At 41.8% G+C, this 19,171-nt stretch overlaps 1 protein-coding gene across 6 annotated transcripts in view; it reads right to left on the bottom strand.

The window, feature by feature from the left end:
• Window positions 1-19,171, bottom strand: part of ARMC3 (armadillo repeat containing 3) — a 116,564-nt gene that overhangs the window by 75,209 nt on the left and 22,184 nt on the right. For all 6 annotated transcript variants that reach the window (XM_043541323.1, XM_043541321.1, XM_043541319.1 and 3 more), the window contains exons 6-9: window positions 9,479-9,547; window positions 8,976-9,151; window positions 7,318-7,512; window positions 2,790-2,973 (exon numbers count right to left, since the gene is read on the bottom strand). In XM_043541323.1, coding sequence (XP_043397258.1) covers window positions 2,790-2,973; window positions 7,318-7,512; window positions 8,976-9,151; window positions 9,479-9,547 — 624 coding nt within the window. The remainder of the gene's footprint in view (window positions 1-2,789; window positions 2,974-7,317; window positions 7,513-8,975; window positions 9,152-9,478; window positions 9,548-19,171) is intronic.

The raw sequence follows: 19,171 nt of genomic DNA, 5'->3' as shown, positions 1-19,171 counted from the left end.
CATTCCACGTGTGGAACTTCCATTGACAAGTGGAGAAAATGAATAGAGATCCATAGTGTGGACTGGAGGGCAGAGTTGCTCTTTTCATATAGCATTTGCAATAAAAATAATTGTAAATATTCAATTGGTCAATCTAGGGAGGTTATGAGAAGAATTAGATGAGGACACAAGAAAGGAGACCTGAGAGGCAGGGGAGGGGAAGGAGAGTTTTTTCTAACTGTATATTAAATTAGATAATATGTTTACAAAATGTACATAAATTAAATGTATAACGCTGCCCTGTGATCTGAAGAAATTGGAGAGGGTAAACAATGCTGCATTCAGACAATCTGAGGCAGGTTGGGGTATCCCCTACAGACAAGGAGCCAAAAGAGCTTCCTTTTTCTCCAACAGGACATGCACGGGATCAAGGAGATGGTGCCACAAAGGGTACAGCAGAGGATGCAGCAATGAGAAAAGATCCTAGAGATGTAACCGTAGCTGGGAAATTGGGGGAGGAGGGGTGGGAAGCCTCCTCTGAGAAGCCCTGGGATGGATGTGGAAATATGATGTCCCATCTGTGGCCAGCTGGGTCATTTTGCCTGGGATTTCCCAATCCAACCACTGAGGCCCAGTGCAGTGCTGGGAAGGCCAGCTCCACCGCAACTTCAGAATACACTGTGCGACCAAACCTTTGGAGGTGGAGCCAGTTCATCAATGGCATGTAATTTTCATGCTGAACCATTCACACACGAAGCTACTGCCCACATGTCATGCTACACTCTCTGGGGTGCACATTCATCTGATCACCAGTGGGAGCAGGCGATAGTTAACGAGGAAACAATAATTGTATGGAGAGATACTGGGATTGCTAAAACTCCACGTAGTTAAACTCCATGTAGTGAAACCCCATCAAATGCTCCCAGCGTGTGAAACCTGGGTTAAAGTTCCCAGTGTAAAAGCCTTCACTCTACCTACAGCACAGACTTCCATACAGACCCAGGAAGGTCAGGAGTATTGGTTGTAGATGTGCTAGCAGACATTCCATTTTCTTTGCTGTTGGGGAGGGATATTATGGCTTTTAAGGAAGAATGGGTTAACTGGACCCCTCAGTTAGCTCCCAGCTGCAAGGGACCATGTCAGCCAAAATGCAAATGGAGCAGGTGACAGGGATAAGTAGGGTTGGATATACCTTGCAGGTAACAAAGAAACTGATACTTGAGATAGCTACAAAGAAGGGGGAGCTTCCCTGCCCCCTCCAGTCTGTGACTGCCTGGTGGTCTATGAAAATATAAAGGACCCTGAGCAAAGGGGAGAGGAACTGCTGCTTATCTCAACTCAACCGCGGGGAACAAAAGCAATAATCTTCCTCCTCCCCTCAACAAAGCTGAGTTTAGGCCATCTGGGTTCCGAGGCCTGACCTCCAAGGAGGTGGGATTGACAAAGAAATTTGGCTGGGGGAGAGAATGTTTATTATGTGCATTATTGAAGTCTCAAGTTATAAAAGGTATTGGCAGACATGCCAGCCAGGGAACAAACTTGTGGGTTCCCCTAGGATGCTAGACTAGCACCCTAATTATACCCACTTCTTTATGGGAGAGATTTGACAGATATTGCAACCCCATACAGTATCTTTGGGGACCTTTGTATTACATTTATGAATGGTTTACATAGGATTGTGTTATCCTATAGGAACTGAAACTGTAGGGGGCGATTACTTCTGAGATTGTGAACAACTCCAGAGAAGTTCCACCCCGAGGTGGTTTGTGTATACTAGTTCAAGCTGGGTTTTCCAGAAACTAGGAGACAAAGAAAGGGCTTTTGGTATAAAAGTATGAACTTGAACTGACTCAAGGCCTTCATTTTGTTTCAGCAGACAGATAGCACCCTTCTTCATAGGTTGAAACCGCTGCTGGACAGAAGGTCCTGTCTGTTTACTGGGTCAGAAAGAAAGCCCTGTTAGTTTAAACTCAGCCTTTTATACTGAAAATCTTTTCTTTGTCTCTTGGTCTCTGGAGACTCAGTTTGAATTAGCACATGCCAGCCTCCCTAGTGGGGGTGGTACCACTCTGGAGGTGATTACAACCTGAGGGATTGACCTTACTCACCCCACACTATTTTTCATTCCTAGAGGAGCTGCAGTAACTCTCCACTCTTCCCACCAGAGGTATTTTCATGTATAGACTTATTTAAACAGCATCCGCATGGGCGAAAGCGATGAGTTTGTTCTGCATAATTCTCAACTCAATGGTGAATTAAAAAAACCTGGCTGCAAAAATAGGAACCATGCTATGAATAATTATTAAAAGAGCAGAAAAAAAGCTATCTAATTCCACAGGGATTTATTAATCTACAGGCCATTTAAAGTCTATTATGTCCCTGCAACAGGAATTTATACCCTAACTTGCCTGACATATAGATGAGCAGTTGTAGGTTTAAGAAAGGGGACTAGCCCAATTATTGCTATTCAGGTTTATCCACTGCCAATGAGGAATATTTTCTGGCAAACAACGCTTGAGATATCAGGTATCTAAAATCATTAAATAAAAGATAAAGGCCCAAATTTTCAGAGGCCAAGATTCCCTTTTTGGAAGCATTTTATACCCACATATTAGCAGTTTCTATATCTAATTTAGTACCTGTTTGCTATTTTGACCACTAAGATTTGCAACTGCAATTCATTTATGGAATTATTTCTTCCCAGCACGATTAGTAGTCTCATGCTGGGAAGTGACCCTCAGGCTGGCTGAAAATTCACCCCCACAGGATTTCCATAAGAAATTAACATAGAACTTTAAAAAGTAACATACGATCATAAGCTGCTTTAGTAATTGCCTTTGCTGCATTCTTCTGAATATCAGGAATGGTAGACATTTCTGCAAACGAAAGTAGCTTTTTAAGGCCCCCTGTCTGCTGAATTAGTTGCATAGTATCCACATCCTCAAGACAATTTGCCACTACTGCAAGAGCTTCCACATGAAGATCATTAAATTCCTAGTAAGAAAAAATAAAAAGTCTTCTAATGAAGATTAAAATATCTTTAACTTTTCTAGCTTCTAAGATAATTACCATAATTAATTATTGCACATTCTGGTACACAATGAAATCCATTGTGCATCTTTTAAAACTATGCTGACAGACTCCACAACCTGTGTTAACATGGAGTCAAGCTTGGTTATAATTATGAAAAAAATGAAAAGACTCCCATTGAGTTCAATGGGCTTTGGATCAGGTCCTTAGAGAGAACCTGATATCTTAAGACTTCAAAGAGCTTTACTATATATTAAGCCTCATGATACTCCCACAAGGGAAATAAGTATCATTATACTCATTTTACAGATGGTTAAAACTGAGGCAGGAGGTGCTCACGTGACTTGTTCCAGATCTCAGAGCCAGAGCTGCTTCTAGGCATAAGCAGACTAACTAATTACTTAGGATCCCAAGCAGCTCAAGGGGGCCCGCATTCGCTTTTTTATTATGTGATGGGGGTGGGTGGGCAATCATTCCTGCTTAGTGCCCCCAGTGGGACAGCATCACCTCTGCCTGGAGCAGTGGAGTATCCAAGTCAGGAATGGAACCTGGAATCACTGGTGTTTAGACTAAATTAAGGGAACAAGATTGGCTCTGAAACTGCACTAGCACTGGACAAAATATAGAAAATGGAAAAGTCACATAAAATTAAGCCATGTGAATTCTTCCACTATTTAAAATACTTTGAAAAATGTTACAGTAATGTCATTATAAAAAGAGTGTTAACAGAACCAAAATGATAAAACAATAAACACAGCATGAAAACTAGTGATTCTCCCACTCACTCACCAGGTATAGCTGTAAAAAAAAAGAAAAAAAAAAGAAAAAAGATTTTCCAACTACCATTTAGATGTGGTGAGATCTTATTTTTATCTGAATAAGCTGACAGGCTGAAAAACAAAACCAAATGTGCTTCCCAGATGATGGTTAATATGAGAGAAACGCTTCCTTTACTTTATCATCTCTTCGCATATTACTGATCAGTACCACAGCAATGACAAAAACTACCTAGGCTGCTGCTCTTCGGCCCCATTGTGCCATTGGATATGGATAGAGCCCTTTTTAATGTTTTTAATAAAGTAAATACTAATGTAAACTGTGTGATCATGGGAGACTTTAACTTCCCAGATATAGACTGGAGGACGAGTGCTAGTAATAATAATAGGGCTCAGATTTTCCTAGATACGATAGCTGATGGATTCCTTCATCAAGTAGTTGCTGAACCGACTAGAGGGGATGCCATTTTAGATTTGCTTTTGGTGAGTAGTGAGGACCTCATAGAAGAAATGGTTGTAGGGGATAATCTTGGCTCAAGTGATCATGAGATAATTCAGTTCAAACTGAACGGAAGGATTAATAAAAATAAATCTGAAGCTAGGGTTTTTGATTTCAAAAGGGCTGACTTTCAAAAATTAAGGAAATTAGTTAGGGAAGTGGATTGGACTGAAGAATTTATGGATCTAAAGGTAGAGGAGGCCTGGGATTATTTTAAATCAAAGCTGCAGAAGCTATCGGAAGCCTGCATCCCAAGTAAGGGGAAAAAAATCATAGGCAGGAGTTGTAGACCAAGCTGGATGAACAAGCATCTCAGAGAGGTGATTAAGAAAAAGCAGAAAGCATACAGGGAGTGGAAGATGGGAGGGATTAGCAAGGAAAGCTACCTTATTGAGGTCAGAACATGTAGGGATAAAGTGAGACAGGCTAAAAGTCAAGTAGAGTTGGACTTGCAAAGGGAATTAAAACCAATAGTAAAAGGTTCTATAGTCATATAAATAAGAAGAAAACAAAGAAAGAAGAAGTGGGACCGCTAAACACTGAGGATGGAGTGGAGGTCAAGGATAATCTAGGCATGGCCCAATATCTAAACAAATACTTTGCATCAGTCTTTAATAAGACTAAAGAGGATCTTAGGGATAATGGTAGCATGACAAACCGGAATGAGGATATGGAGGTAGATATCACCATATTTGAGGTAGAAGCGAAACTCAAACAGCTTAATGGGACCAAATCAGGGGGCCCAGATAATCTTCATCCAAGAATATTAAAGGAATTGGCACAGGAAATTGCAAGCCCATTAGCAAGAATTTTTAATGAATCTGTAAACTCAGGGGTTGTACCGTATGATTGGAGAATTGCTAACATAGTTCCTATTTTTAAGAAAGGGAAAAAAAGTGATCCGGGTAATTATAGGCCTGTTAGTTTGACATCTGTAGTATGCAAGGTCTTGGAAAAAATTTTGAAGGAGAAGGTAGTATAGGACATTGAAGTCAATGATAAATGGGACAAAATACAACATGATTTTACAAAAGGTAGATCGTGCCAAACCAACCTGATCTCCTTCTTTGAGAAAGTAACAGATTTTTAGACAAAGGAAACGAAGTGGATCTAACTTACCTAGATTTTAGTAAGGCATTTGATACCGTGCCACATGGGGAATTATTAGTTAAATTGGATAAGATGGGGATCAATAGGAAAATTGAAAGGTGGATAAGGAATTGGTTAAAGGGGAGACTACAACGGGTCCTACTGAAAGGTGAACTGTCAGGCTGGAGGGAGGTTACCAGTGGAGTTCCTCAAGGATCGGTTTTGGGACCAATCTTATTTAATCTTTTTATTACTGACCTTGGCACAAAAAGTGGGAGTGTGCTAATAAAGTTTGCGGATGATACAAAGCTGGGAGGTATTGCCAATTTAGAGAAGGACCAGAAAATCTTACAGGAAGATTTGGATGACCTTGTAAACTGGAGTAATAGTAATAGGATGAAATTTAATAGTGAGAAGTGTAAGGTCATGCATTTAGGGATTAATAACAAGAATTTTAGTTATAAGCGAGGGATGCATCAATTAGAAGTAACAGAGGAGGAAAAGGACCTTGGAGTATTGGTTGATCATAGGATGACTATGAGCCGCCAATGTGATATGGCTGTGAAAAAAGCTAATGCGGTCTTGCATCAGGAGAGGTATTTCCAGTAGGGAAAGGAGGTTTTAGTACCGTTATACAAGGCACTGGTGAGACCTCACCTGGAATACTGTGTGCAGTTCTGGTCTCCCATGTTTAAGAAGGATGAATTCAAACTGGAACAGGTACACAGAAGGGCTACTAGGATGATCCGAGGAATGGAAAACTTGTCTTATGAAAGGAGACTCAGGGAGCTCGGCTTGTTTAGCCTAACTAAAAGACGGTTGAGGGGAGATATGATTGCTCTATATAAATATATCAGAGGGATAAATACCAGAGAGGGAGAGGAATTATTTAAGCTCAGTACCAATGTGGACACAAGAACAAATGGATATAAACTGGCCACTAGGAAATTTAGACTAGAAATTAGACGAAGGTTTTTAAGCATCAGAGGAGTGAAGTTTTGGAATAACCTTCCAAGGGAAGCAGTGGGGGCAAAAGATCTATCTGGCTTTAAGATTAAACTCGATAAGTTTATGGAGGAGATGGTATGATGGGATAACATGGTTTTGGTAATTAAATATTCATAAATAGGCCCAATGGCCTGTGATGGGCTATTAGATGGGGTGAGATCCGAGTTACCCAGGAAAGAATTTTCTGTAGTATCTGGCTGATGAATCTTGCCCATATGCTCAGGGTTTAGCTGATCGCCATATTTGGGGTCGGGAAGGAATTTTCCTCCAGGGCAGATTGGAAGAGGCCCTGGAGGCTTTTCGCCTTCCACTGTAGCATGGGGCACAGGTCACTTGCTGGAGGATTCTCTGCTCCTTGAAGTCTTTAAACTAGTATTTGAGGACTTCAATAGCACAGATATAGGTGTGAGGTTTTTTTTGTAGGAGTGGTGGGTGAAATTCTGTGGCCTGCGTTGTGCAGAAGGTCAGACTAGATGATCATAATGGTCCCTTCTGACCTAAATATCTATGAATCTATGAATCCTTATGTTGAGTATCTCATTCATGAGTGACCCATTGATTACACATACTACATTCAGCCTTTTCAAGTAAAAAGCAGAGTTCCTTGGAATGAATTATTATTACTTTGGTTACACAAAAAAGGGGCAAAAAATTTATTTTGTTTATACTTTTCAAAGAAATAGCATAAATGAACATTTCTCTGGATTTGGTTTACTCTGTCAACTTGTCAGCTCATTGGTATAATCAAACAGCAATAAAACAATACACACATGCTAACAGAATCTGACAAAAAGAATCTTACTCCCCACAACAACAAATTTAAAATGATGAAGTTCATTTCTTTAGTAGGATGCATGGATGAAGACTGGATACAGAATATCTGAAACACACTTTTTCAAGTTTACATTTATAGTTCATATTTCAAATAAACTGTACCTTAGTTTCCAGTATCTTAAAAAGATGATCTAATCCTTGGTTTTCTCTCAGTATTATCCTGGTTTCTCTGTCATTGCTAATTACACCAAAGGTTTTGAGAGCTAACAATTGAACAACTGGATATTCAGATTTCAGCAGTTCCAGTAAGGCAGGAATAGCATTTAGTTCACGAACTGCAGCACGGCTTTGAAAATCCTGCAGTGAAATACCAAACTGAGTAAGTGTAACTGATAGCACAATATAATAGCATGTTGACTCCTGGCTTTACATAAAGAACAAAGAAATTCTGATTTCAAACATATTAATGAGGTAATATTTTGCAACTTTTAATTCTGAAGGTTTCTTTACATTTGGACTAAAAATGGAAATTGAAATAAGTATTCCACAAAACAATATTCAAAACAGTTCAAAAAATTTTGCATTACTAAAGTATTAATTATAATGCCTAGTTATGGTTGAGGAGGCCGAAAATGTTGATGCTTAGCTCAGTCCATATGTGGATTTTTTTGGAAAAGTTTGGTGAAATTTAGTTTGCTCATTTCAAGTTATCTTAGTGACAAAAAAGAGACTTTTTCACACTTTGAGGCACTTGCCTGGTTTCCTCTCTTAGGCTTCCATAACTAAAAAACTGGTTTTGGTTGCATCCGATGAAGTGAGCTGTAGCTCACGAAACTTTATGCTCAAATAAATTGGTTAGTCTCTAAGGTGCCACAAGTCCTCCTTTTCTTTTTGCGAATACAGACTAACACAGCTGTTACTCTGAAACCTGGTTTTGTTTAATATTTCAACCTTTACATATATATCTAATCTCTATCTATATCACTCAATGAAGAATGTATACTATAACCATATTAAAATAGTAAAGGAATAAAGTAGTTATAATCTGTTTATAATAGCATATTGCACCTGTACAGTGTGTAATTTTCCTTATCAATTTAAGCAAGCACCTGGCGCAATTATCCAGATACGCCCTGCAACAAAGTCAGCAAGATAGCAAGAGAGGAGATACAGCAAAATGTGATTCAGAATAAAGACTTGTTCTGATGCACCCAAAAAAGAGAACCACGAATTGAATTCATTACTGAATTGATTTGCCCAGCCTCTGAAAAGAACTACTATACAACTGTACCATTCTTTTGCTAAGCAGCTTACGGGTGACATTAGTGCTGATTGTGAAAGTAGTCAATTACAATACCTTCCTCCCATACGGAAAAAAAACTGCCAACAGTTTTCACCTATATTTAGGAATAAGTTCAAAATCATTGTTGTGGACTTTTTTGCAAGAATAAGGCAAGATGCAATTTTAATCACTCTATTTGTGCAGTTTTGGATAGACAGACATTTCTGTAACCCTTACTATGGGGATAAAGACTTGTCAAATGAAAAAACAAGATTTTTATTTAAACAAACGTTTTTGGGTCTGATTTTGATCTTGCTCACACTGGGGTAAATCAAGAGTAACTGAGTTGAAGTTAAAAGAGCTACAGTAAGGTAAAACTATAGCTGAAATTGAGATGAGACTCATGCCCTTTGAGATTAAGTGATTTTTTAATAAATTGATAAATTCTAGATATTACAGGAATAGAAGTAGATATTTTAAAGTGATTAATCTCTAGAAAAGAAATAAAAATACAATGCTGATCTGTTTCTGTAATTACCTGTACGAGGTGATAGATGCATTCAACAGAGTTCTTCTTAACGTCAGGGTCAGGGCTACTTAGCAATCTGATAAGTGGTTCTAGTCCACCTTGCTCAAATATTTGCACTTTACTGGTATATTCGACTGCCATATGTGCTAGGCAAAGACTGGCAAACTCATGGACAACTATATCTTCTACAGGGTGAAAATAAAATTAGGTTTTGTTCAATAGAATATATGCTCATTCATCCACTGGGTTAAAATATTATTTGAAAGTCAATAAACATTAGCTGTTAATCTTACCTTACTTTGCTATAAACATACTGTTCAATCTACATAACAATATCATAATACTCAGTAAATTACTGAATTGTGGCTATAAAAGCACTAGGTCAATCACTTATCTAATGTGTTATGACAAATCATAACTTACAAGAAAGCTTTTTATTAAATTGCCTGATCAGATAGTGAAAGTAAATTACTTTTGACAGTATTTTTACACAAAGGAGCATTGCAGGTTACCTTCTGGCGCCAGCCGAGCTATGACTGAATTTGTGACATCTAGCTCTCTTAATAATTTTCTGACGTCATCTACAATGACAGAAAAATAAATATGAAGATTTTGTGTGGTTAGATGGAAATAATGCAGAGATACAGCTGATGCACAGAATGAAAAGCAAAGTGAAAACTGAATGAGGTTGCTTAATGCTACTCCCTGATCCTGAGAAACTGACTTATGCCTGATCTACGCTTAAAAATTAGATTGACCTAGCTATGTTGCTTAGGACTGTGAAAATTTTTGTGCCCTGAGCACCATAGTCAGGTCATGCTAACCCCTGGTATAGATGGAGCTAGGTCAACAGAAGACTTCTTCTGCTGATTTAACTACCATCTCTTAGCCCTGGTCTACACTACGAGTTTAGGTCGAATTTAGCAGCATTCGGTCGATTTAACCCTGCACCCGTCCACACGACCAAGCCTGTTTTGTTGACTTAAAGGGCTCCTAAAATCGATTTCTGTACTCCTCCCGGCGAGGGGTTTAGTGCTTAAATAGACCTCGCTGGGTCGAATTTGGGTTGGTGTGGACGCACTAATGATACCTTGATACTTTGATACTAATGATACTTGCTAATGACAGGTTTCAGAGTAGCAGCCGTGTTAATCTGTATCCGCAAAAAGAGCAGGAGTACTTGTGGCACCTTAGAGACTAACAAATTTATTTGAGCATAAGCTTTCATGGGCTACTGCCCACTTCATCAGGTGCATAGAATGGAACATATAATAAGAAGATATATATACATACAGAGAACATGAAAAGGTGGAAGCTGCCGTACCAACTCTAAGAGGCTAATTAATTAAGATGAGCACCAGGTGAGTGACTGTAGGACCTGGCTGGATACAGACACCTTCTTGTTCAAGCGGTATTTGTTGGGTACATAAACTATCCTGAGCCACCCCCAGAGACATGAAAGATGCAACCTGGTGTTTTGTATCACAAAAACTCAAGTTGCCGTGTGTCCCAGTAGTTGCAGACATATCTTTGCTGGAACTTGAGGGCTGAGCTGCACTTTTTGGATAAGGTCCTTCAAAGCAAAGAGCCTGTCAAGAGGGAGATAAGCCCTGCCTGTTACTGAATTCGGAAACATTCCAAAAACAATTGTTGTGTAGGGGGTCAATATTGATTTCTTAAGCTTTATCTGCAGACCTAGACTTTGGAATAGCGAAGTTGTTGTTTGAGCTGCTGACCAAACTTCCTGATATGATTGACCCTTGAGGAGCCAGTTGTCGAGATAGGAAAAAACAGTTATTCCTAAACAACATGGTATGATCACCATGATTTTTAAGAAAGCTCCTTGGGCAGATGACAAGCCAAAGGGTAGGACATTGTACTGGTAATGATTGTGATTGAATGTGAAATGAAGAAATCTTTTGTGAGAGGGATGAAACCCTATTAGAAAATAGGCATCTTTGAGATCAAGGGTTGCAAACCAGTTCCCTAATTCCAGGAAGGAAATTATAGCTGCTAGGGATGCCATCCTGAATTTCAGATGTCAACATGCTTGTTCAATTGTCTGTCATCTAATAACGGCCTCCAACCCCCATTATTTCTTGGGTATCAGAAAATATCTTGAATAGAACCCTTTTCCTCTGTATTGAGGTGGGACTGGTTCTATGGCTCCTAGAAGCAATGAGATCTTCTGTGTCAGCAATTGACAGTGAGAGGCAGTCCCTGAAGAGGGACGGGGGTTGGAAGGGCATGATGGAGGTAATTTGGGTAGTATAGCCCAAAGTAATGGCCTCTAACACCCATTTGTCTGATGTTATAGTCCCTCATGCTTCCTGAAAAAGACAGAGGAGGTGTCCAAATTGAGGACTGGGGTTGTGTCACGCAGCTGGGAAAAACCTGGTCATTTGGTGGTTTGGACTCTCAACCAAACCATCTAAACTGGTGTTTGGACAATGTTGAAGATTGGCATGAAGCAGTCAAGATAGTTCTAGGCTTTTTCTTTCAAAACCTCAACCTCTTACTAGTGGTACCGGTGGCCTACAGAAAGCAAAAAATTGAGCAGGGCAGGATGTTTGTGCTAACTGAGACCTGCTAAATGTCCGCTCATTTGCAAGCTGCTCTAGAGTTCTTTAGGATATGAAGCGAGTCATTCGCGAAGTCTGCAAAAAGCTTATGGCCATCGAAAGATAAATCTTCCATGGTCGATTGAACCTCCTGTGGAAACTAACAGAATCATAGACTATCAGGGTTGGAAGGGACCTCAGGAGATCATCTAGTCCAACCCCCTACTCAAAGCAGGACCAATCCCCAACTAAATCATCCCAGCCAGGACTTTGTCAAGCCTGACCTTGAAAACCTCTAAGGAAGGAGATTCCACCACCTCCCTAGGTAACCCATTCCAGTGCTTCACCAGCCTCCTAATGAAAAAGTTTTTCCTGACATGCAACCTAAACCTCCCCCACTGCAACTTGAGACCATTACTCCTTGTTCTGTCAGCTGGTACCACTGAGAACAGTCTAGATCCAGCCTCTTTGGAACCCCCTTTCAGGTAGTTGAAAGGAACTATCAAATCCCTATCAAATTTTTCCACATCCTTCTTGTAGTGTAGGGCCCAAAACTGGACACAGTACTCCAGATGAGGCCTCACCAATGTCGAATAGAGGGGAATGATCATGTCCCTCAATCTGCTGGCAATGCCCCTACCTATACAGCCCAAAATGCCGTTAGCCTTCTTGGCAACAAGGGCACACTGTTGACTCATATCCAGCTTCTCGTCCACTGTAACCCCTAGGTCCTTTTCTGCAGAACTGCTGCCTAGCCGCTTGGTCCCTAGTCTGTAGCAGTGCATGGGATTCTTCCGTCCTAAGTGCAGGACTCTGCACTTCTCCTTGTTGAACCTCATCAGATTTCTTTTGGCCCAATTCTCCAATTTGTCTAGGTCCCTTTGTATCCTATCCCTACCTTCCAGAGTATCTACCACTCCTCGCAGTTTAGTGTCATCCTCAAACTTGCTGAGGGTGCAGTCCACGCCATCCTCCAGATCATTTATGAAGATATTGAACAAAACCGGCCCCAGGACCGACCCTTGAGGCACTCCGCTTGATACCGGCTGTCAAGCCATTGATCACTACCCGTTGAGCCCAACGATCTAGCCAGCTTTCTATCCACCTTATAGTCCATTCATCCAGCCCATACTTCTTTAACTTGCTTGCAAGAATACTGTGGGAGACCGTACCAAAAGCTTTGCTAAAGTCAAGAAATAACACATCCACTGCTTTCCCCTCATCCACAGAGCCAGTTATGTCATCATAGAAGGCAATTAGGTTAGTCAGGCATGACTTGCCCTTGGTGAATCCATGCTGACTGTTCCTGATCACTTTCCTCTCCTCTAAGTGCTTCAGAATTGATTTCTTGAGGACCTGCTCCATAATTTTTCTAGGGACTGAGGTGAGGCTGACTGGCCTGTAGTTCCCCGGATCCTCCTCCTTCCCTTTTCTAAAGATGGGCACTACATTAGCCTTTTTTCCAGTCTTCCGGGGCCTCCCCTGATCGCCATGAGTTTTCAAAGATAATGGACAATGGTTCTGCAATCACATCCACCAACTCCTTTAGCACCCTCGGATGCACTGCACATCCTCTGTCACTATGTTGCCTCCCTCATTCAGTAAGGGGCCCACACTTTCCTTGACTTTCTTCTTGTTGCTAACATACCTGAAGAAATCCTTCTTGTTACTCTTAACATCTCTTGCTAGCTGCAATTTCAAGTGTGATTTGGCCTTCCTGATTTCACTCCTGCATGCCTGAGCAATATTTTTATACTCCTCCCTGGTCATTTGTCCAGTCTTCTAGTTCTTGTAAGCTTCTTTTCTGTGTTTAAGATCAGCAAGGATTTCACTGTTAAGCAAGCTGACATATTTACTATTCTTTCTACACATTGGGATGGTTTCTTCCTGCAACCTCAATAAGGATTCTTTAAAATACAGCCAGTTCTCCTGGACTCCTTTCCCCCTCATGTTATTCTCCCAGGGGATCCTGCCCATCAGTTCCCTGAGGGAGTCAAAGTCTGCTTTTCTGACAACTCAGACAACTGAAGCCAGAAACTCACACCATTGCTACTGAGGTGGAAATAGACCTGGCTGCAGTATCCACTACATTGAGTGAAGACTTCAGTGAAGTTTTTGCTAAGCTGATCCTCCTTTATTATGGCTCTGAATTGTTCTTGATGTTCCTGTGGTAAATGGTGAATAGAAGCATTAAGCTCCTGTAGTTCAGGTAGACATATTTTGACATCAGTGCCTGGTGGTTAGCTATCCCAAACTGAACATTTCTGGTCCTTATCATAAGAGGTAGCGTTTTGGGTATGTTGCCTTCCCCTTTCATTGACTGGATTCATGACTAAAGAATTTGGTGCTGGATAAGAAAATAAAAACTCACAATCTCTGGCCAAGACATAATATTTTTTTATCACCCCTCTTGCATGGGGGGCAGGCGTTGTTGTAATTTGCCAGATGAACCTGGCTAGCTCAAGGAGTGCTTCATTAATTGGCATACCACCCATGCTGAGATCATAGAATCACAGAATATTAGGGTTGGAAGAAACCTCAGGAGGGCATCTAGTCCAAGTCCCTGCTCAAAGCAGGACCAACACCAAGTAAATCATCCCAGCCAGGGCTTTGTCAAGCCGGACCTTAAAAACCTCTAAGGATGGAGATTCCACCACCTCCCTAGGTAACCCATTCCAGTGCTTCACCATCCTCCTAGTGAAATAGTGTTTCCTAATATCCAATCTAGACCTCCCCCACTGCAACTTGAGACCCTTGCTGCTTGTTCTGTCATCTGCCACCACTGAGAACAGCCTAGCTCCATCCTCTTTGGAACCCCCCTTCAGGTAATTGAAGGCTGCTATCAAATCCCCCCTCATTCTTCTCTTCTGCAGACTACACAATCCCAGTTCCCACAGCCTCTCCTCATAAGTCATGGTCTACAACTACTGCCTATGAATTTTTTCCCCGTTCTTGGGATGCAGGCTTCCGATAGCCTCTGCAGCTTTGATTTAAAGTAATCCCAGGCCTCCTCTGCCTTTAGATCCATAAGTGCTTCAGTCCAATCCACTTCCCTAACTAATTTCCTTAATTTTTGACAGTCAGCCCTTTTGAAATCAAAAACCCTAGTTGCAAATTTATTTTTGTTAATCCTTCCGTTCAGTTTGAACTGAATTAGCTCATGATCACTTGAACCAAGATTGTCCCCTACAACCATTTCTTCTATGAGGTCCTCACTACTCAGCAAAACCAAATCTAAAATGGCATCCCCTCTAGTCGGTTCAGCAACTATTTGATGAAGGAATCCATCAGCTATTGCATCTAGGAAAATCTGAGCCCTATTATTATTACTAGCACTCGTCCTCCAGTCTATATCTGGGAAGTTAAAGTCTCCCATGATCACGCAGTTTCCATTAGTATTTACTTCATTAAAAACATTAAAGAGGTCCCTATCCATATCCAAATTAGATCCTGGCGGTCTATAGCACACCCCAAGCACTATCCCAGGGGAGGCTCTAATAGTTTTCTTCCCCAATGTAATTTTTGCCCAGACGGACTCTGTCTTATCCATTCCATCACTTCTTATTTCTTTACATTCTACCTCATCATTGATATACAATTCTACTCCACCACCTTTGCCTTTATTTCTGTCTTTCCTAAACAGCACATACCCTTCAATACCTGTAGTCCAGTCATGACTACTATTCCACCATGTTTCTGTTATCCCTATAATATCTGGTTTCACTTCCTGCACCAGTAGCTCTAGTTCCTCCATTTTGTTACCTAGGCTCCTCGCACTGGTGTACAAACATCTTAATTTTTGCTGTTTGGCCTCGCTCACATTCTGTACCCTATTAGGCACGGTCATTCTACAGCCAGTATAACCTATTAGACTGGTATCCACACTGCCCTTCCTCCTTATATACATTCTCCTACCCACGGCTGTATCCTTTCTTACTTCGTTTTCTTCCCTCTCAATGCTAAAATCTGGCATGGAGATTACCTGGACATCTCCCAACCATCTCCCCCAGATTCCTAGTTTAAAGCTCTCTTAATCAGTTGTGCCAGCCTCCATCCTAGAAGTCTATTTCCTTCCCTACTCAGATGAAGTCCATTCCGAGAGAACTGTCCTCTGTCCATGAATGCCTCCCAGTGGCCATACATCCCAAAGCCCTCCTTATAGCACCACTGCCTAAGCCATCTGTTGATAGTCATAATTTTGTCATACCTTTGTTGCCCTTCAGTTTTGGGACCAATCTTTTTATTACTGACCTCGGCACAAAAAGTGGGAGTGTGCTAATAAAGTTTGCGGATGATACAAAGCTGGGAGGTATTGCCAATTTAGAGAAGGACCAGAAAATCTTACAGGAAGATTTGGATGACCTTGTAAACTGGAGTAATAGTAATAGGATGAAATTTAATAGTGAGAAGTGTAAGGTTATGCATTTAGGGATTAATAACAAGAATTTTAGTTATAAGCTGGGGACGCATTAATTAGAAGTAATGGAGGAGGAAAAGGACCTTGGAGTATTGGTTGATCATAGGATGACTATGAGCCGCCAATGTGATATGGCTGTGAAAAAAGCTAATGCGGTCTTGGGATGCATCAGGCGAGGTATTTCCAGTAGAGATAAGGAGGTGTTAGTACCTTTATACAAGGCACTGGTGAGACCTCACCTGGAATACTGTGTGCAGTTCTGGTCTCCCATGTTTAAGAAGGATGAATTCAAACTGGAACAGATACACAGAAGGGCTACTAGGATGAGCCGAGGAATGGAAAACCTGTCTTACGAAAGGAGACTCAAGGAGCTTGGCTTGTTTAGCCTAACTAAAAGAAGGTTGAGGGGAGATATGATTGCTCTTTATAAATATATCAGAGGGATAAATACCGGAGAGGGAGAGGAATTATTTAAGCTCAGTACCAACGTGGACACAAGAACAAATGGATATAAACTGGTCATTGGGAAGTTTAGACTTGAAATTAGATGAAGGTTTCTAATCATCAGAGGAGTGAAGTTTTGGAATAGCCTTCCAAGGGAAGCAGTGGGGGCAAAAGACCTATCTGGCTTCAAGATTAAGCTCGATAAGTTTATGGAGGAGATGGTATGATGGGATAACATGATTTTGGTAATTAATTGATCTTTAAATATTCATGGTAAATAGGCCCAATGGCCTGTGATGGAATGTTAGATGGGGTGAGATCTGAGTTACTACAGAAAATTCTTTCCTGGGTATCTGGCTGGTGAATCTTGCCCATATGCTCAGGGTTTAGCTGATCGCCATATTTGGGGTCGGGAAGGAATCTTCCTCCACGGCAGATTGGAAGAGGCCCTGGAGGTTTTTCGCCTTCCTCTGTAGCATGGGGCACGGGTCGCTTGCTGGAGGATTCTCTGCTCCTTGAAGTCTTTAAACCACGATTTGAGGACTTCAATAGCTCAGACATAGGTGAGAGGTTTTTCGCAGGAGTGGGTGGGTGAGATTCTGTGGCCTGCGTTGTGCAGGAGGTCGGACTAGATGATCATAATGGTCCCTTCTGACCTTAGTATCTATGAATCTATGTGCTCCAGCCCCCTAATCATTGTCATTGCTCTCCGCTGGACTCTCTCCAATTTGTCCACATCACTTCTGTAGTGAGGGGACCAAAACTGGACGCAGTACTCCAGGTGTGGCCTCACCAGTGCCCAATAGAGGGGAATGATCACTTCCCTCGATCTGCCGGCAATGCTCCTGTTAATACATCCCAATATGCCATTGGCTTTCTTGGCAACAAGGGCACACTGCTGACTCATATCCAGCTTCTTGTCCATTGTAATCCCCAGGTCCTTTTCTGCAAAGCTGTTGCTTAGCCAGTCAGTCCCCAGCCTGTAGCGGTGCATGGGATTCTTCCTTCCTAAGTGCAGAATTCTGCACTTGTCCTTGTTGAACCTCATCAGATTTCTTTTGGCCCAATCCTCCAATTTGTCTAGGTCACTCTGGACCCTATCCCTACCCTGCATCGTATCTACCTCTCCCCGCAGCTTAGTGTCATCTGCGAACTTGCTGAGGGTGCAATTAATCCCATCATTCAGATCATTAATAAAGATGTTGAACAAAACTGGCCCCAGGACTGACCCCTGGGGCACTCCGCTTGATACTGGCTGCCAACTAGACATCGAATGGTTGATCAATACCCGTTGAGCCCGACAATCTAGCCAGCTTTCTATCCACCTTAGAGTCCATTCATCAAGTCCATACATAGATAGAAGTGTGTGATATGTTCAGAAGCTTGTGATGGGAATCCAGGACTTGTTCCAGGGGAATTTGCAAGGTGTCAGCAACCCACTTCATCAGGTCCTGGAACTGTCTCATCAGCTAATAATGGTGGTGGTGGTGGCATTACTGCCTCATATGGTGATGATAGGGGGTAACCTCCTTGACTGCCCTTGCCTCTTGCTCCTCAAAGGTATTCCTGGGCTCAGAGTGGGGAGGAGGAATGGATGGTACCAGTGAAAAAGTCTTCTGTGTTCCCTGTGAAACTGAGTTTAGATCCCTCAAAATTGCAAGGGGATCCCAGTAAGGCCAATAAGGGAGACTATAAGGCATGGGTGGAGGTATCCAACACTGGTCATCCCAAATGTTGTAAGGCAGGGGTCTGGTGTCCTGCCTCTGTTACATCTGTAACAGAGAATAATGTCTCCTGGAATAAATTGGAGATCCTTGAACAGAAAGTTCAAAATGTGAGTCAGAATGCCCCTCCACATATCGTATCTGTGGTGACATCCTCTCCTCATGGGTAGTGGAAGATGAAAAAGAGGTAGATCTCATGGAAACACGAGCAGGCCGTGACCCAGTCAACCTTGCTACTGAGAGATGTCCGGAGGTTGCAAGGAGTGGAGATTCGGGTTCATTCGGTACCAAAAGATCTTTCAGGTACTGGAATTCCTGCACTACTGGCAGCACAACAGAACTCAATACCAACACCAATGATGCTGCAGAAGCTGTTGTGCGAGGCACTGACATCTGTACCAAGGCGGTTGAGGATTCCATTGAAGCCAGTCTCTTGGTAGTAACAATCTTTGGTACTGAGCCCTTTAGACCAGAGGAATGGAACTTAGTTGAATTCTTAGAATCCTTCACAGTACCTGAAGTACTTGGAGCCTCACTAGCACTCCTCTGGGGGTCTGAGGTTTCCAGTGACTGGATCTTCTTTAATGCGGAACTCTGTTCTCCTCCTCTTCTCCCTTCCTTATACTTTGAGTGGGAAGCTCTCAGTGTCACAGTTATAGACACCTCTCTCATAAAGAGTGTTGGATGCCTTCTTCCCCTTGGAAGCTCTCGATGACCATGATCTTGATGACGGGAACTGACAGAAGTGGAGGATCCCTATACTGGAGGGTTCTCTGCCCCTTGGTGAGCAGCCGGTCTCCAGGCTTGCTCCATCATTAACAGTTTCCCTATACTTTATTTCCCTGTTCTTCTGAGATCTTCCTTTAAAAGAAGAGCAGACCTTACACTTGTTGGGAATATCAGAGTCTTCCAAACAACGAATGCATTGGGAGTGCCTGTCGCTAAAAGGAATTCCTTCTTGACAAGAGAGGCACCTTTCAAAAGTCTGGGGAGCCTGATATCCCTGAAAGGAGAAAATTTGTTCAAGCCCCTCCATAAGGAAAAAAGAAAAAACACATT

This window comes from Chelonia mydas, chromosome 2 (genome assembly GCF_015237465.2).
Source record: "Chelonia mydas isolate rCheMyd1 chromosome 2, rCheMyd1.pri.v2, whole genome shotgun sequence".
Taxonomy (NCBI): domain Eukaryota; kingdom Metazoa; phylum Chordata; order Testudines; family Cheloniidae; genus Chelonia; species Chelonia mydas.
This window is presented reverse-complemented; position numbering and strand designations above follow the sequence as displayed.